General features: G+C 42.0%; 1 protein-coding gene across 1 annotated transcript in view; it reads left to right on the forward strand.

Moving 5' to 3' along the window:
* The first annotated feature begins 5,368 nt into the window (after positions 1-5,368).
* LOC115481378 (glucagon-1-like) overlaps positions 5,369-14,971 on the forward strand; it is a 31,724-nt gene continuing 22,121 nt past the window's right edge. Inside the window, exons 1-2 of the mRNA XM_030220466.1 lie at positions 5,369-5,436; positions 9,954-10,094. Of these exons, the coding sequence (XP_030076326.1) occupies positions 5,369-5,436; positions 9,954-10,094 (209 nt within the window). The remainder of the gene's footprint in view (positions 5,437-9,953; positions 10,095-14,971) is intronic.

Consider the following 14,971-nt stretch of genomic DNA (forward strand, 5'->3'; position numbering starts at 1 on the left):
GGGCGGAGCAAAATAGGAACAGCACTGATTTTCAGCACTAGGCTCATAAATCTAGTCAGATGAATGACAGGCCTAAATTTATAAACCTAACTTTAAGCTCTTAAATTAAGATGAATTTTCAGTTGAAAACTAAGGGGCTCTTTTACTAAGCTGCGGTAGGCACTAGTGCATGCCAAAAAGCAATGCTGTGGGACGCGCTGAGGAATCCCACGGTAATGTGCCGATCCCCGTGTGCTAATCCTGTGCTTAAAAATAGGTTTTATTTTGTAGCACAGGAGTCGTGTTTATGGGCAGAGAGTACGCATGCCCTGTGCTAATTGGGTAGTGGGGGTACATTGCTGTGTGCTGCTCGATTAGCATAGGATTAGCATAGGAGCCATTACCGCCTAGGAAACATGTGGCAGTAAGGACTCCCATGCTAATGGCCGTGCCCCAATTGGGAAATTAGCATGTGGTCATTACGGGAAAGAATATAAATGCAGCCATTTCACTGCTGCACTAAGAGGACCTTTTACAAAGTGAGCTAGCGTGCCCCAAATCAACACTACCACCCTGCTAGTGCACCCACTTGGCAGTAATTTTGAAGTCGGCGCATGCTGATTTCCCTTGGTAGAAAATATTTTTCTATTTTCTACCATGGGGGCATTCCTAGCGGGTATCAGCAGTGCAGCCATATTGGCGCATGATGCATGAGTAAGGCGCTGTGTCAATGGGTGGTGGTAAGGGCTCAGGCAGTAAATAACCGCGCGCTACTTTTTTTTATTTAAAAAAACTTTATTGAAAAAAGCATGATACAGCAGTTGTTGGCAAAAGAGTAACATTTTCAGATAACCAAAATTCCCAATGTTTGCCATGTGCTACCTTTAGCACAAGGCCATTATTGCCCCCAATAAAAAAAAGTCTTTTTCCCCAGCTGTGGTAAGAAATAGCCCAGCGCGTGCCCAAAAAAATCACACTACCACAAGCCACCTTTTACCCCTAAAAGTGGCCTCAGTACTTGGGAAATCCACACCTTAAAACTGGCACAGACCACTTTTTAGTGGGGCTTAGTAAATGCGCCCCTTAGGTTCCTAAATCTGGCTGAAAATAGTGCATAATTTTAGGAGGTCAGGTTTTTTTTTAAATATTGGGTCCAACATTTTCAATTAACTGAAATGTTCGTATTTAGACTTCAAACAGAGTAAGATTTTATTAGAGAAATTTTGAAACCCCCTGCAAGTGCTGCACGAACATTTTCAAAGAGATTCCCTATGGAGATCCCCTTTGAAAACATAGGGGTTGGCTGTACTAAAAGTACCGAATCGACAAGCACAGAAGAACAAAATCCTTCGCACAAGGCAATGCAAGCAAACAAACAGTTTGGTTGCTCAGACTGAAAGTACATCGTGGACATTGTTCCACTTTGCATCAGGAAAAACAAATGCATGGATTTCAATGCTTTTTGGTTTTTTTTTTGCACAGGTAGAAGCTTTTACCCGTGGAAGAAGGGGGAATTTTTATGCCACCCACTTGCCCCATTTTACCCCTGTAACGGCTTAGCCACTCAGATAAAATGATTTGATGAAATACTGAAAACCATTAAAACCATAAGGAACAATTTTTCAATTTGCTCACTCAGGGGCCCCTTTACTAAGCTGTGGTAGGGCTACTGCATGGGGTAGCGTTCGCCAAATCGACCCTACTGCCGGGGTAGCGCAGGCATCCGGCTGTAGTTCTGAAGTTGGCGTGTGCAGTTTCCCACACTAGAAAATAATTTTCTATTTTCTACCGGGGGGACATTTCCGGCGGTAACTGGCAACGAGGTCACATTGCCGCACGCTGCCTGATTACCGCACAAGTAGCATATGAGCCCTTACCACCAAGCAAATAGGTGGTGGTAAGGGCTCAGGCAGTAAATGGCCGTACACTACTTTCAATATTAGCATGTGGCCATTTACTGCCCCATTTTTAAAAAAGGTCTTTTTACCTTCTGTGGTAAAAAATGGCCCAGTGCGTGCCAAGTTTTTTGTGCCCAAACTAGTGCAAGTCTGCACTGATATCATTCAGCACTCTCTGGTTTAACTGCCACTGAATATCAGCAACTGGGACAAGCAGAGCGATTTAGCTAGGTAGGAGCCCTTCCTGTCCAATTAAATCACTCTGAATATTGGACTGAAGATAGCTCTAATATATATATATATATATATATATATATATATATATATATATATATATATATATATATATATATATATATATATATATATATTCAGTGATGATAACCATAAGTGCTGTTCGCTGTGCTGCAAAACATTTAATGATTGTGAAGTCTTTATAAAGCAGGGGCGTAGCCAGACACCCAATTTTGGGTGGGCCTGGGCCCAAGATGGGTGGGCAGAAGAACCACACAACGTCCCACAGGTGATTTGGTCTCTCCTTCTCTCGCCTGCAAGCCATATATTCTCTCAAACATCTCCCCTCTCCCACATACCTTTTAAATAGCAGATTTTCACTGGCAGCGAGCAGCAACTAATACACACTGCTCATGTTGGCTCCACAGCCTTCTCACTGATGCAACTTCCTGTTTCCGCATAGGCGGGAATAAGGCTGTTGGGCCAGAGTGAGCGGTATGTATCAGTCGCTGCTTGCTGCATATGAAAATGTGCGCAGAAGGGACAGATGTTGGGAGTTTTCAGCTGTTGGGTCTTGGGAATCCCTACCAGCCACATCATAGGTGTGCTGCTACAAGTTGGGCTACGCCACTGTTATAAAGACTGTTTTAAAGAATTTTTCAACTTATAATCTGCTTGTTTTCGCTTTTCATTAGTCCCCTGAAGCAGCCTTTATGGCAGAACCATGCAACTTTGTTGGAACATTTGCGATTGAGAAACAACTTTGTGAGCTACTATGGCAATCTACATCATGTCTTTCCAGCAGCACTGGATTTTCATGTTGATTCGCCTAAGACAACGCTGTTTGAAGATTAAGTGGAACACTTTTTTTGGTATTGCTTTAAATTTTTATATGATATGATTATTGAGTTTCTCGTTTGATGAAAGACGATTGCTTTGTTTCGTTTTTGATTTTGGAAGTTGCCATTGTGCTATAGTTCAGATTGAGTTTTTTAGGTCCTATGATTGTGTCAGCTATTTCGTAGGATCCCAAATTGTTTTACGGCCCACTTTTTTCTTCATTTTAAGATTAAATGAGACTGTTTTTTGTGTGATCTTCTAGTGATTTGGAGATGATTTCATATTAGTAATTTATGGACTTTCATCCAGGAACTTATCCTTTGTGTGTATATGTCTTTTCTCTTGTTCTTTTCCCTCTATCCTTTTCTATTTGGATTTTGTGGTTCCTTTCCTTTTTCTTTTTAAATTGTACACCGCTTTGATTTCATTGGAAAGGTGGTTAAGCAAATGATCAATAAACTAACTCACTCAAGAAAAAGATCCAGATGTTGTTGTAGATAATACACTGAAATCTTCTGCTCAGTGTGTGGTGGCGGCAGCCAAAAAAGCAAACAGGATGCTAGGAATTATTAGGAAAGGGATGGTGAATAAGACCGAAAATACTATAATGCCTCTGTATCACTCCATGGTGCGACTGCACCTTGAGTACTGCGTTCAGTTCTGGTCACCGTATCTCAAACAAGATATAGCGAAATTAGAAAAGGTTCAAAGAAGAGCGACCAAAATGATAAAGGGGATGGAACTCCTCTCATATGAGGAAAGGCTAAAGAGGTTAGGGCTCTTCAGCATGGAAAAGAAATGGATGAGGGGATATGATTGAGGTCTACAAAATCCTGAGTGATGTAGAAGGAGTAGAAGTAAATAGATTTTTTACCCATTCCAAAAGTTCAAAGACCAGGGGACACTCAAGGAGGTTACATGGAAATACTTTTAAAACAAATAGGAGGAAATATTTTTCCACTCAACAAATAGTTAAGCCCTGGAACTCTTTGCAGGAGGATGTGGTAACAGTGGTTAGCATATCTGGGTTTTAAAAAAAGGTTTTGACAAGTTCCTGGAGGAAAAGTCCATAGTTTGCTATTGAGACAGACATGGGGAAGCAACTGCTTGCCTTGGGATTGGTAGCATGGAATGTTGCTAATAATTGAATTTCTGCCAGGTATTTGTGACCTGGCTTGGCCACTGTTTGTAAACGGGATACTAGGCTAGATGAACCATTGGTCTGACCCAGTATGGCTACTCTTATGTTCTTATGTAACTCCAGCTATGTAAACTGCCTTGACCACATCTTCAGGCAACAAATCTCACAGCTTAATTGTGCATTGAAAGAAAAAAAAAAATCAACTACTAGTTAGTTTCATGGTGTGCAGTGGCGTTCCTACCCTCGATGACACCCGGGATGGATCGCCGATGTGCCCCCCCCCCCGCTACGAAATGACACCTCCCCACCCGGGTGCATGCCGCTGGGGGGGTGCCGCGGCGCGCGCCTGTGGGCTCCGAGTTCACTACGCTAACTTCGCTGGTTTGCTGCAGCTCCCTCTGCTCCGGAACAGGAAGTAACCTGATCTGGAGCAGAGGGAGGGAGCTGCAGCGAACCAGCGAAGTTAGCGTAGCGAACTCGGAGCCCACAGGCGCGCGCCGCAGCACCCCCCTCCAGTGGCGTGCACCCGGGGCGGACCACCCCCACCGCCCCCCCCTTGGTACGCCACTGATGGTGTGTCCCTAATGTTAGTCCTATCTGAAAAGCTAAATAACTTCTCCCTATTTACTTGTTCCACCCCACTTTTGGTTTTATAAAACCGTATCATGTCCCTCTTTAGTCACCTCTTCTCAGGCTGAAGAACCCTAACATGTTCAGTCTTTGTTCATAAGAGAGGTGTTCTAGCCCCTTTACCATCGCCCTTCTCTGAAACTTTTATAGTTCTTTCTCAGATGGGGCGACCAGAACTGCAGAGGAGTAGAAGGAGCTCAGTGGCAGGAGGGGATCAAGAGTAGTGTACAAGAAAATCTATCAAAACTGCTATCCAGATTAGCTTTACACCTTCAAATCTATAAATAAATGATATTTAGACATGTTGAAGGAAGGGAACAGTAAAAACAGATGACGCATTTTCCTTTATTTCATGCTAAGATATTGACCCTAACATGTGGCTTCAAAGAATCTCTCTCTAATTCTGCAAAAATAGGAACTGAAGTCCTGATGCTGCTCGGTTTCATGCTGATTAATACCAACAAGACTTTACTCATAAAACATATTAGGTCTTAATTTTGTGCCACTGAAATGTTAATTGCTGTAAATGTAAATATGTTTAATAGCTCCGCTGGTCTAATGGAGCTGATAATAATTATCATTATTACCTTTGCACCATGGTTGAATTCCTGTTTGGCTGGTGGACGTGGAACTTAGCATTATATAAATGGGAGCTTTCTGCAACTCAGCCACTCACTTCAGACTCCTGCAGCACAATAGTACAAGCTCCAGAAGGTAAGTATCTTCACCGCATCCTATGTAGAACTGTTTCAACATAAGCTTGTGTGACTGAAAACAGGTTATTGTAGATGTACACAGCCTTGCATGAATTATTCAAAAAGGTGGTAAATAAATCATAAGAAAGAAAGAAAGAGGTAATAGAAACACACATGTGTATTACATTCAGTTTGGTGAACTAGGATTAAATGCCAACAACAACTGATCACCTACAACTTACCTGTAGAGCAGTATTATTGCATTACTAGTGAAAAAGGCCCATTTCTGACAGAAATGAAACGGGTGCTAGCAATGTTTTCCTCGGAATGTGTATGTTTGAGAGAGTGTGTGTGAGATTGACTGTGTGAGAGAGAGTGAATGTGCGAGTGTGTGTGTATGACAGAGAGAGAATGAGACTGGGTGCGAGTGTGTCTGTGAGAGGGAGAGTGTGTGCCAGGGGCCCCTCCCTCCCAGTTCCAGGGTCCCCCTCCATCCCTCCGAGTTCCAGGGTCATCCCCCCTCCATCCCTCCGAGTTCCAGGGTCATCCCCCCCTCCGAGTTCCAGGGTCATCCCCCCAGAGTTCCAGGGTCCCTTCCAGTTTCAGGGTCCCCCCCACCCTCCATCATAGTTTGAGGGTCCCCACCCTCCCAGTTCCAGGGTCACCTTCCCTCCCTCCCAGTTCCATAGTCCCCCTCCCAGTTCCAGGGTCCCTCCCCCTCCCTCCCAGTTCAACAGTCCCCTCCCTTCCTCCGAGGTGCTTGGGGGGGGGGGGGTTGCTATTTGCTGTCAACCTAAGGAGAGACTGCTTCTGGCGTCCAGCAGCTAAGTCCTGTTGTGACCCACAGGCAGCTGGAGCTCCCTCATACTGACACACATTGACGGCGGGGCTGATGCAGCCACGGGCACTTACCTGGATAAAGTTTGTATTGTTGACAAATGATCTCACAATACAGAGTTTAAAATTGCTGTTTCTACCAGGTAGAATATTTTTTAAAGCTGTTTTAGTGATATTTAATTTAGATTTCATGATATTCATATGTACAAATGGGTAGCTTTCAAATAAATTAAAAAGGTGTGCAGTAAGAAACCAAAAACAAAAACCTTTTGTCCTTTACCTTTTAAGGCGCAGTTTATCCAGTAGAAACAGCTTTAGATGTGTTTCAGATGGAAGAAGAAAAAAAAAAACCCAATGTGGATCAGCAGCACCTAGGTGTGCTTGGTTTTGAGTGTATGGGAATGACGGATGTGTTGGGGAGTGGAAACAGAGATTAACCAATGGGCTTCCTTGCTTACAGTGTAGTTAATTGGGTCACTTTCACTCATGTGCAGTAATCGTCCTGCTGCATGGCCAGAGTCGGAGAGGAGAGGGGGTGTGGCGGAACGGTGAGCGAGCAGCTGCGGGAGGGTGGGTGAGGGGGACTGCGGGCAGGGGTGCAGCGGCGATTTTGTTTGGTTTTGAGTTACTTTTTGTTTGGTTTTGCTTATTTTATTTTTTGTCTATTAGATTGTAAGCTCTTTGAGCAGGGACTGTCTTTCTTCTATGTTTATGCAGCGCTGCATGCGCCTTGTAGCGCTATAGAAATGCTAAATAGTAGTAGTAGTAGTAGTAGTTTGGGAATGATGGCAGCGTTGTGGAGTGGAAACAGAGATTAACCAATGGGCTTCCTTGATTCATTGAGTGTCAGTGCTCCACCCTCGACGTCATCACGTTTGACGCGAGGGCGGGGCAGACACTCATGGGCAAACCGGATATCTATGCCACTTCAAGTTTCCGGCTTGAGGCTTCATTAGAACATTGGAGGTGCGTTTTATATATAGAGATTATTATTTTTATTTATTATTAGGATTTATTTACCGCCATTTTGAAGGAATACACTCAAGGCGGTGTACAGTAAGAATAAATCAATCAATCAAACATAAGCAGTAGACAATTACAGCAGTAAAAATATTCAAATAACAATACAAAGTATGGCACAGTACACTACTTACAAAGTCAACACAATACATAATAGAACATTTTAATAGACAGTGTAGGGTATAAGCAAAGATGGAACATATAGATAAGAGTGTAAGAGGAATTAGAAAATAAGGGGACTAATTTAAAGAAACTTGTACATGAGGTCAGAAAGATGATTAAATATTATCTCAGCTAGGGTAGGCGTGAATAAACATGTCCTGCTGCAGTAGTCTTGTGTTAAGCGGAACCTTTCAGGAACAGCATTCCAGAGTGTGGGGGCTACTTCAGAGAAGGCTTGCTTGTGGGTATCACATGTGTAATGTCTTTTGAAGGAGGTGTGGTTAGGGATACTCCTTGGGAGGACCTTAGTGACCTTGGGGGTGTGTTGAGGGTGATCCCCTTCTTCAAGTACTCGGGGCCATTTCCTTTAAGGGCCTTGAAGATCAGACATAGAGTTTTAAATTTAGCCCTGTATTGTACTGTTAGCCCGTGAAGGTTTTGCAAAAATGGTGTGATGTGGTCACATCGCTTGCAATCTTCTATTAGTCTTCTATTAGTCAATTGGAGCTGATGCAGACCCTTTGTAGTCAGACCAGTATAGAGTGCATTTCAGTAATCCAGTCTTGATGTTATCTTTGCATGCACAACTGGGATAAGATTTGCCTTCTCGAGAGAGGCAGTGTAGTTGTCACAAATAGTAGAAGCAGCTCTTGAAGGTTGATTGAATTTGTGGAATCAGAGTTAAGTGTTGAATCTAACTGTATTCCAATCCAAGGTTCCTGACTTGAGAGGGAGTTCGTACTTCCCAAAAGAGATTTAGATGTTAGTGTGTGTCCACTTGCATTAGGGACCCAGAGAAGCTCAGTTTTTCTTGCGCTCAGGCAAAGTTTGTTGTGGTTTTTTTTTCATATTAAATACAGAAGATGAATATTTTTCTTAAAAGAAAGAAACTAATTGTTAACAAAAGGAAGTAGAGGTAGTGGAGGAGTGGCCTAGCGGTTAGGGTGGTGGACTTTGGTCCTGAGGAACTGAGTTCAATTCCAGGCACAGGCAGCTCCTTGTGACTCTGGGCAAGTCACTTAACCCCCCATTGCCTGCTGCATTGAGCCTGCCATGAGTGGGAAAGCGCAGGGTACAAATGTAATAAAAAAATATATATATTCCCTACAACAACTTTTCTGGTCTGGGGTTTCAGTTTCTAGAGGAGTCTGGACTCTGGAGAACATGTTAGGTACATTATGACACAACTGAGCTCAGGGATCAGAAACTGAAGCTGTAACAAATCCAGGGATCAACCAGAAAATCAAAAGTGCTTCAAAAGCCAAAGAACACACGATAGCTTCTATACCTTTAAGAACTCTAACTCTAACTCTAACTCTGCTTCCTTGTCCCATTCTTCATTTTGTATTATTTTTCTGATTGCATGATCAAAAGGATTTATTCATTTTGTGAGTTGCCTACGAGTGTCCTGGGTCCTACCAGTGACTCCCTATCAATAGTCTAGGCACCAGTAGACCCATTTAAAAGACTGGTATCAAGTAGGAAAGGTTCTTATAGATGTGAAAATAGTTTTCAAGTTACGGAAGCACATGTAGAATGACAGCTGAAAAGATGTCTTGTGATGTAAGGGGCTGTCAGGGCAGCACTGAAAGCTCGGAATCACTTGATTATGCATAAATTGAAAAGTTAACATACTATCTGGGCAGTTTGTTCATATCACAACATTTGTTGATTTTTAGATAAACTCTCAGAAATACTTTCTTATAGGTTTGACTAATAGAGGGGTCTTTTTACTAAGGTGTGTCGAAAAATGGCCTGCGTTGTTGTAGGCGCGTGTATTTGATGCGCGCAGGTCCATTTTTCAGTGTGCCTGCAAAAGAGTCCTTTTTTTGGCCGAAAATGGACATGCGGCTAAATAAAAATTGGCGCGCGTCCATTTTGGGCCTGAGACCTTACCGCCACTCATTGACTTAGCAGTAAGGTCTCACGCATTAACCGGGCGGTAATTGTCAGCATGCGTACACTGCCGATTACTGCCTGGTTAGCGCCACACGGTAGAAAATAAAAAATATTTTCTGCCACGCATATCGGACACGTGTAAAAAATGGAATTACCACCCGGGGCATGCGGTAGCCGGGCGGTAGTTCCAAACTGATGCACGTTGGATGCGCATAGACGCCTACGAGCCTTAGTAAAAGGGCCCCAGAATGCTTCTCAGTCTCTCCTGGAGACACAAGTAGCCAGTTGGGTTTCCAGGATTACCACAATGAATATGCATGAGATACAGTAGCTTATATTGAAGATCCATTGTATCTTACACATTTTCATTGTGGCAATTCTGAAAACACAACTGGCTAGGTGTGCCTCCAGGCAAGGGTTGAAAAGGACTGGTTTAATATTTCCACTGTGAGCTAGATATGTTAAGGCAGACACAAAGAGGGTAATGATAACACTCTCCATTGCATATGCAGCCCAGTGAGTAACTTGTCCCTCATTCATTCTTTCTTTATCTAGCTGCGGATTTCTCTTCCCAAATATAAGCAGTAATGCTGTCTGTATTTCTTCTCTTTCCTACAGGTTGAAACATTTTAGTCATCAGCTTGTCCTTCTTTCTTCTGGTAGAAAAACAAACCAAGAAATGATGCCATTGAAAGTTTTCTCTCTGCTTTTTATCTCTGTAAGCGTTATCCTTGCAGATATGGAATCAAATGGCTTCAGGTGAGTTTAATAGAGGAAAGAAGCTTTAGTATTCCACAAAATATTCACAGACAGTTCACAGCTGTTGTAAAATACAAGATGCTGACCAGATCATCAACTATATAGAAAGGACAATGAACTAGAGGTCACTACCTGCCAACATGCTAGACGCAACTAAAAATGAAGGGGTCGACATTCAGCATGGTTTAACCGGGCAAGAGAAGCTCCTATCTGGTTAACACAGGCTGACCAGGCCAGGAGCAGACATTAGGTGGCACTTATTCAGAAATTATCAGAGGAATATCTGCTCTGACTGCTGCAGCACTCTCTGGTTAGTGTTGGGATGATCCAGGCTTAGAGTAGGGGGTGGAACCAGGAGTTACTGGGCACTGCCAATATTCAGCAGTGGTTCCCAGATAGCTACCCAGTTAACTTAGGGTAGCCTTTTTGCTGAGTGTTGACGATATCCTGAGCTTAGTCAAGATCGGGAGGCGGGGCTGGTGGTTGGGAGGTGGGGATAGTGCTGGACAGACTTGTACGGTCTGTGCCAGAGCCGGTGGTTGGGAGGTGGGGCTGGTGGTTGGGAGGTGGGGATAATGCAGGGCAGACTTATACGGTCTGTGCCCTGAAGAGCATAGGTACAAATCAAAATAGGGTATACACAAAAAGCAGCAAATATGAGTTATCTTGTTGGGCAGACTGGATGGACCGTGCAGGTCTTTTTCTGCCGTCATCTACTATGTTACTATGTTACATCTAGCCAACATAAGAATATTCAGTAAAGAAAGACTGTAATAAATATCAGGTTGAAATGTAGCACTTCTGTTGTCTTAGTGTCAGAGAATTAAATGGCTCGCCTGAGACTCACAAGTTGTAACACTTGACCAGTCACATAAAATCATGCAGATCAATATTCAAGAGCACCTGCTATCCAGATAAATGTTGCTGACTGAGGCATTCAGAGGCCCTATATGGATAGCGCATGGGTGGAGCCAAGGCAGTCCCAGAAGTTATCCAGAGAGTGGCAATATTTAGTCAGCTATCTAGAAGGATAACTTACCTAGATAACTTAGGATGGATAGAGGGCTGTTCTAAGTTATCCGGATAAATTATCCTGAGAACAGACTGAATATTGCCATTATCCAGACACAGTAAGTTCTGGCATTGAGCACCGAGCACCTTATCCGGATTCAACACTTGCCACTATCTAGTTAGTGGTGCCGAATATCTGGATATATTTAATTGACCACTGAAGCCGATGCTTAAAAGAAATGCTGACTGTGGTAGCTGATTAATGACCTGATGCATTTTAACATTTCTCTCACTTTTAACGCTGCAAAGAACAAACATAAGGCTAAAATTCCTCAGAACAACTAGATCAGAAGACATAGAAGTTTCAAACAAACTCTGGTTGTCTTGCTTTTCACAGTCATTTTTCTAAAGGGGTGTCATCCTGTGATCCACCTACAAACTTTCATGAACTTCAGGTTCAGAGTCAGAATTCTACAGCGAGACATTCCACCAGCATGGCAGAAGCTTGTGCTCCACTAGTACAATAATGAGTATATGTCAAGGTTTTAGCTGAACAGCTGAAAATATTAATAACTAGCTGAAAGAGCCTCTCACAAAACAGCAGGCATACATGGCCTCTGCTGCGCTCACCTCTCCAGGGTAGCTCTCTTCTGAGACCTATTACTGCTCTGCTGTCTCGTTTCCTCACTGGGTCTGGTCTTTCCATTATCCTACTTGTGGTATGTACTATACAGTAATACTATACAGTATATGCTGCCTGACTGTGCATATGCAAATGGCAGTGGGCTCAGCAAATAATACCTATACAAATTTACTGCCTATCTTATATAAGTGAGATCATTTCCTATTCTGAAACTTATTGAAAGGAGGAAAATGAATTTAGTGGTGCTTGAGCTCAGAAATATTTGGTTAGCGTGTAGGCTGAAGCTGTAAAATAAAACAGGAAAACTCAATTAACTGCAATAATTGTAGCTGATGACAGACAAGGACCATAGAAGGCACTAAGAATTAGATAGATGTTCTATAACAGTGTTGTGATAATTTAGGGAGTTTGGAAGAAAATGACAAGAGGATGGATTGACCTCATGGTTACTATACAATGTTACAAGACAGTGGAAAGAGACCACAGGATACAAAGGTGCATGGGGAGGAGGGGGACAAAGTATACTACTACTACTTATCATTTCTATAGCGCTACTAGACGTACGCAGCACTGTACACTTGAACATGAAGAGACAGTCCCTGCTCGACAGAGCTTACAATCTAATTAGGACAGACAAACAGGACAAACAAGAGATAAGGGACTATTAAAGTGAGGATGATAAAATAAGGGTTCTGAACAAGTGAATAAGGGTTAGGAGTTAAAAGCAGCATCAAAAAAGGTGGGCTTTTAGCTTAGATTTGAAGACGGCCAGAGATGGAGCTTGACGTACCGGCTCAGGAAGTCTATTCCAGGCATATGGTGCAGCAAGATAAAAGAAACGGAGTCTGGCGTTAGCAGTGGAGGAGAAGGGAGGAGATAAGAGAGATTTACCCAGTGAATGGAGTTCCCAGGGAGGAATGTAGGGAGAGATGAGAATGGAGAGGTACTGAGGAGCTGCAGAGTGAATGCACTTATAGGTCAATAAGAGGAGTTTGAACTGTATGCGGAAATGGATAGGAAGCCAGTGAAGTGACTTGAGGAGAGGGCTAATATGAGCATAACGACACTGGCGGAATATTAATCTTGCAGCAGAATTTTGAACAGATTGAAGAGGAGAGAGATGGCTAAGTGGGAGACCTGTGAGAAGCAGTTGCAATAGTCTAAGCGAGAGGTGATAAGAGAATGGATGAGGGTTCTGGTAGTGTGCTCAGAAAGGAAAGCGTGAATTTTGGTGATATTATAGAGAAAGAAACGTCAGGTTTTAGCAGTCTGCTGAATATGTGCAGATAAACTGTGCAACTAACAGATAAAAGAGACAATAATACCTCTCTACAAATCACTGGTGAAACGTATTTATTTATAAGCTTTTACTATACCACCCTTCAAGCATAATGACTATCAAAGTAGTTTTAAATGTAAATCAAAATTGACTAGCCATGAAAGGAAAGATTACAGTGACAATAGAGAGAAGATGAAGGATAGAGGTAAGTGAAATAGAAGAAAGCGAAAGAACAGGACAGGTCCATCCCAGACTCTCATTGAGAATGAGTTCAAATAACCACGTCTTCACAGCCCTCTTGAACTTAGGGAAAGAGTGTTTGTGACAAATGTAGAGGGTAGAGGAGCAACCCAATGGTTAGTGTGGTGGGCTGAGACCTAGGGAAACCAGGTTCAATTTCTGTTGCAGCTCCTTGGGACTCTAATGTGCTTATTTTAGAAGCTCTATTTGTGTTTTGGATGTCTGAAAACCAGCATTTAAACATCCATTTTGCATGGACGTCCAAATATCAATTTTATAAAGTCAAGATATGGAAGTCTAAACTGCTATAATCAACTTGGAAAACAGGAGAAAACCTCTATGAAGAACACAAGATTTATTTATTTTGCTGCATTTATATCCCACATTTTCCCACCTATTTGCAGGCTCAATGTGGCTTACAATATAATACAACTACAATCACATTGATGGAATAGAGAATCAGAGTATATATAACAGATAAGGTGCATAGGAATATTATGGCGATCATAATAACGGAGAAGAATTTCAGAATTATTGCTATTAAGGTTCATACGAAAATTATGTTGATTAAGAAGTGGGTAAGTGGATAACAACATAATATAATGATATCAGGACAGGGTATGATTATCAGTAATTAGGGTATAAATAAAATAGGCAAAATAAAAGAGTTCCAATATAAAATTGTGTCTGGTGTAGTTTAGGAGTCAGATCATTATGAGGGAACCATTTTGTACACTTTTTTGAACAAGTAAGTCTTCAGTAGTTTCCGGAAGGTTATCAAGTCGCGTGTTTTTCTTATAGTGGTTGGTAATTCATTCCATCGTTGTGTACAGATGTATGAAAAGCTAGATGTATGTATTGATTTGTATTTAAGTCCTCTGCAATTGGGATAATGGAGGTTTAAGAAAGTACGTGATGAACTTTTGTTGTTTTTCTCTGGTAGATCTATAAGGTCTGACATGTAAGATGGGGCATCTCCATAAATAATTTTATGAACTAAGGTGCATATTTTGAATGTAACTCGATCCTTTAGTGGAAGCCAGTGTAATTTTTCTCTAAGGGGTTTAGCACTATAGTATTTCGCCTTTCCGAATATCAGTCTGGCTGCGGTGTTCTGGGCAGTCTGGAGTTTCTTAATGGTTTGAGCTTTGCATCCCGCATATAAGAAATTGCAGTAATCTAAATGGTTCAATACCAGTGATTGCACTAGTTTGCAGAATGTCTCTCTTGGGAAGAAAGGTTTTATACTTCTAAGCCTCCACATTGCATAAAACATTTTCTTTATAACATTTTTCACGTGGTTATCTAGACTAAGGTTACAATCGATTGTTACACAGAGAGTTTCAGGTTGTCCGCAACAGGAAGAGTGTGATTTAGTATATTTATATTGGTATAGTTGATTTTATTATACTGCAATGATAATATAAGGCAATGTGTTTTTTCTGCATTGAGTTTCAGTTGGAATGCATCCGCCCATGAATTCATAACTTGGAAGCTGAGATTAATTTTATCTACAATTTCAGACATTTTTATATGAGATATATATCGTCACATCGTCAGCATAAATATAAGGGTTAAGGTTTAGGTTGGATAAAGATCTGGCTAGTGGTAACATCATTAAATTAAAGAGGATCGGGGAAAGCGGAGATCCTTGTGGCACACCACATTCAGGTCTCCATGGCGATGATATGATCGATTCAGATA

The sequence above is a fragment of the Microcaecilia unicolor genome, chromosome 12, assembly GCF_901765095.1.
Source record: "Microcaecilia unicolor chromosome 12, aMicUni1.1, whole genome shotgun sequence".
Taxonomy (NCBI): Eukaryota; Metazoa; Chordata; class Amphibia; order Gymnophiona; family Siphonopidae; genus Microcaecilia; species Microcaecilia unicolor.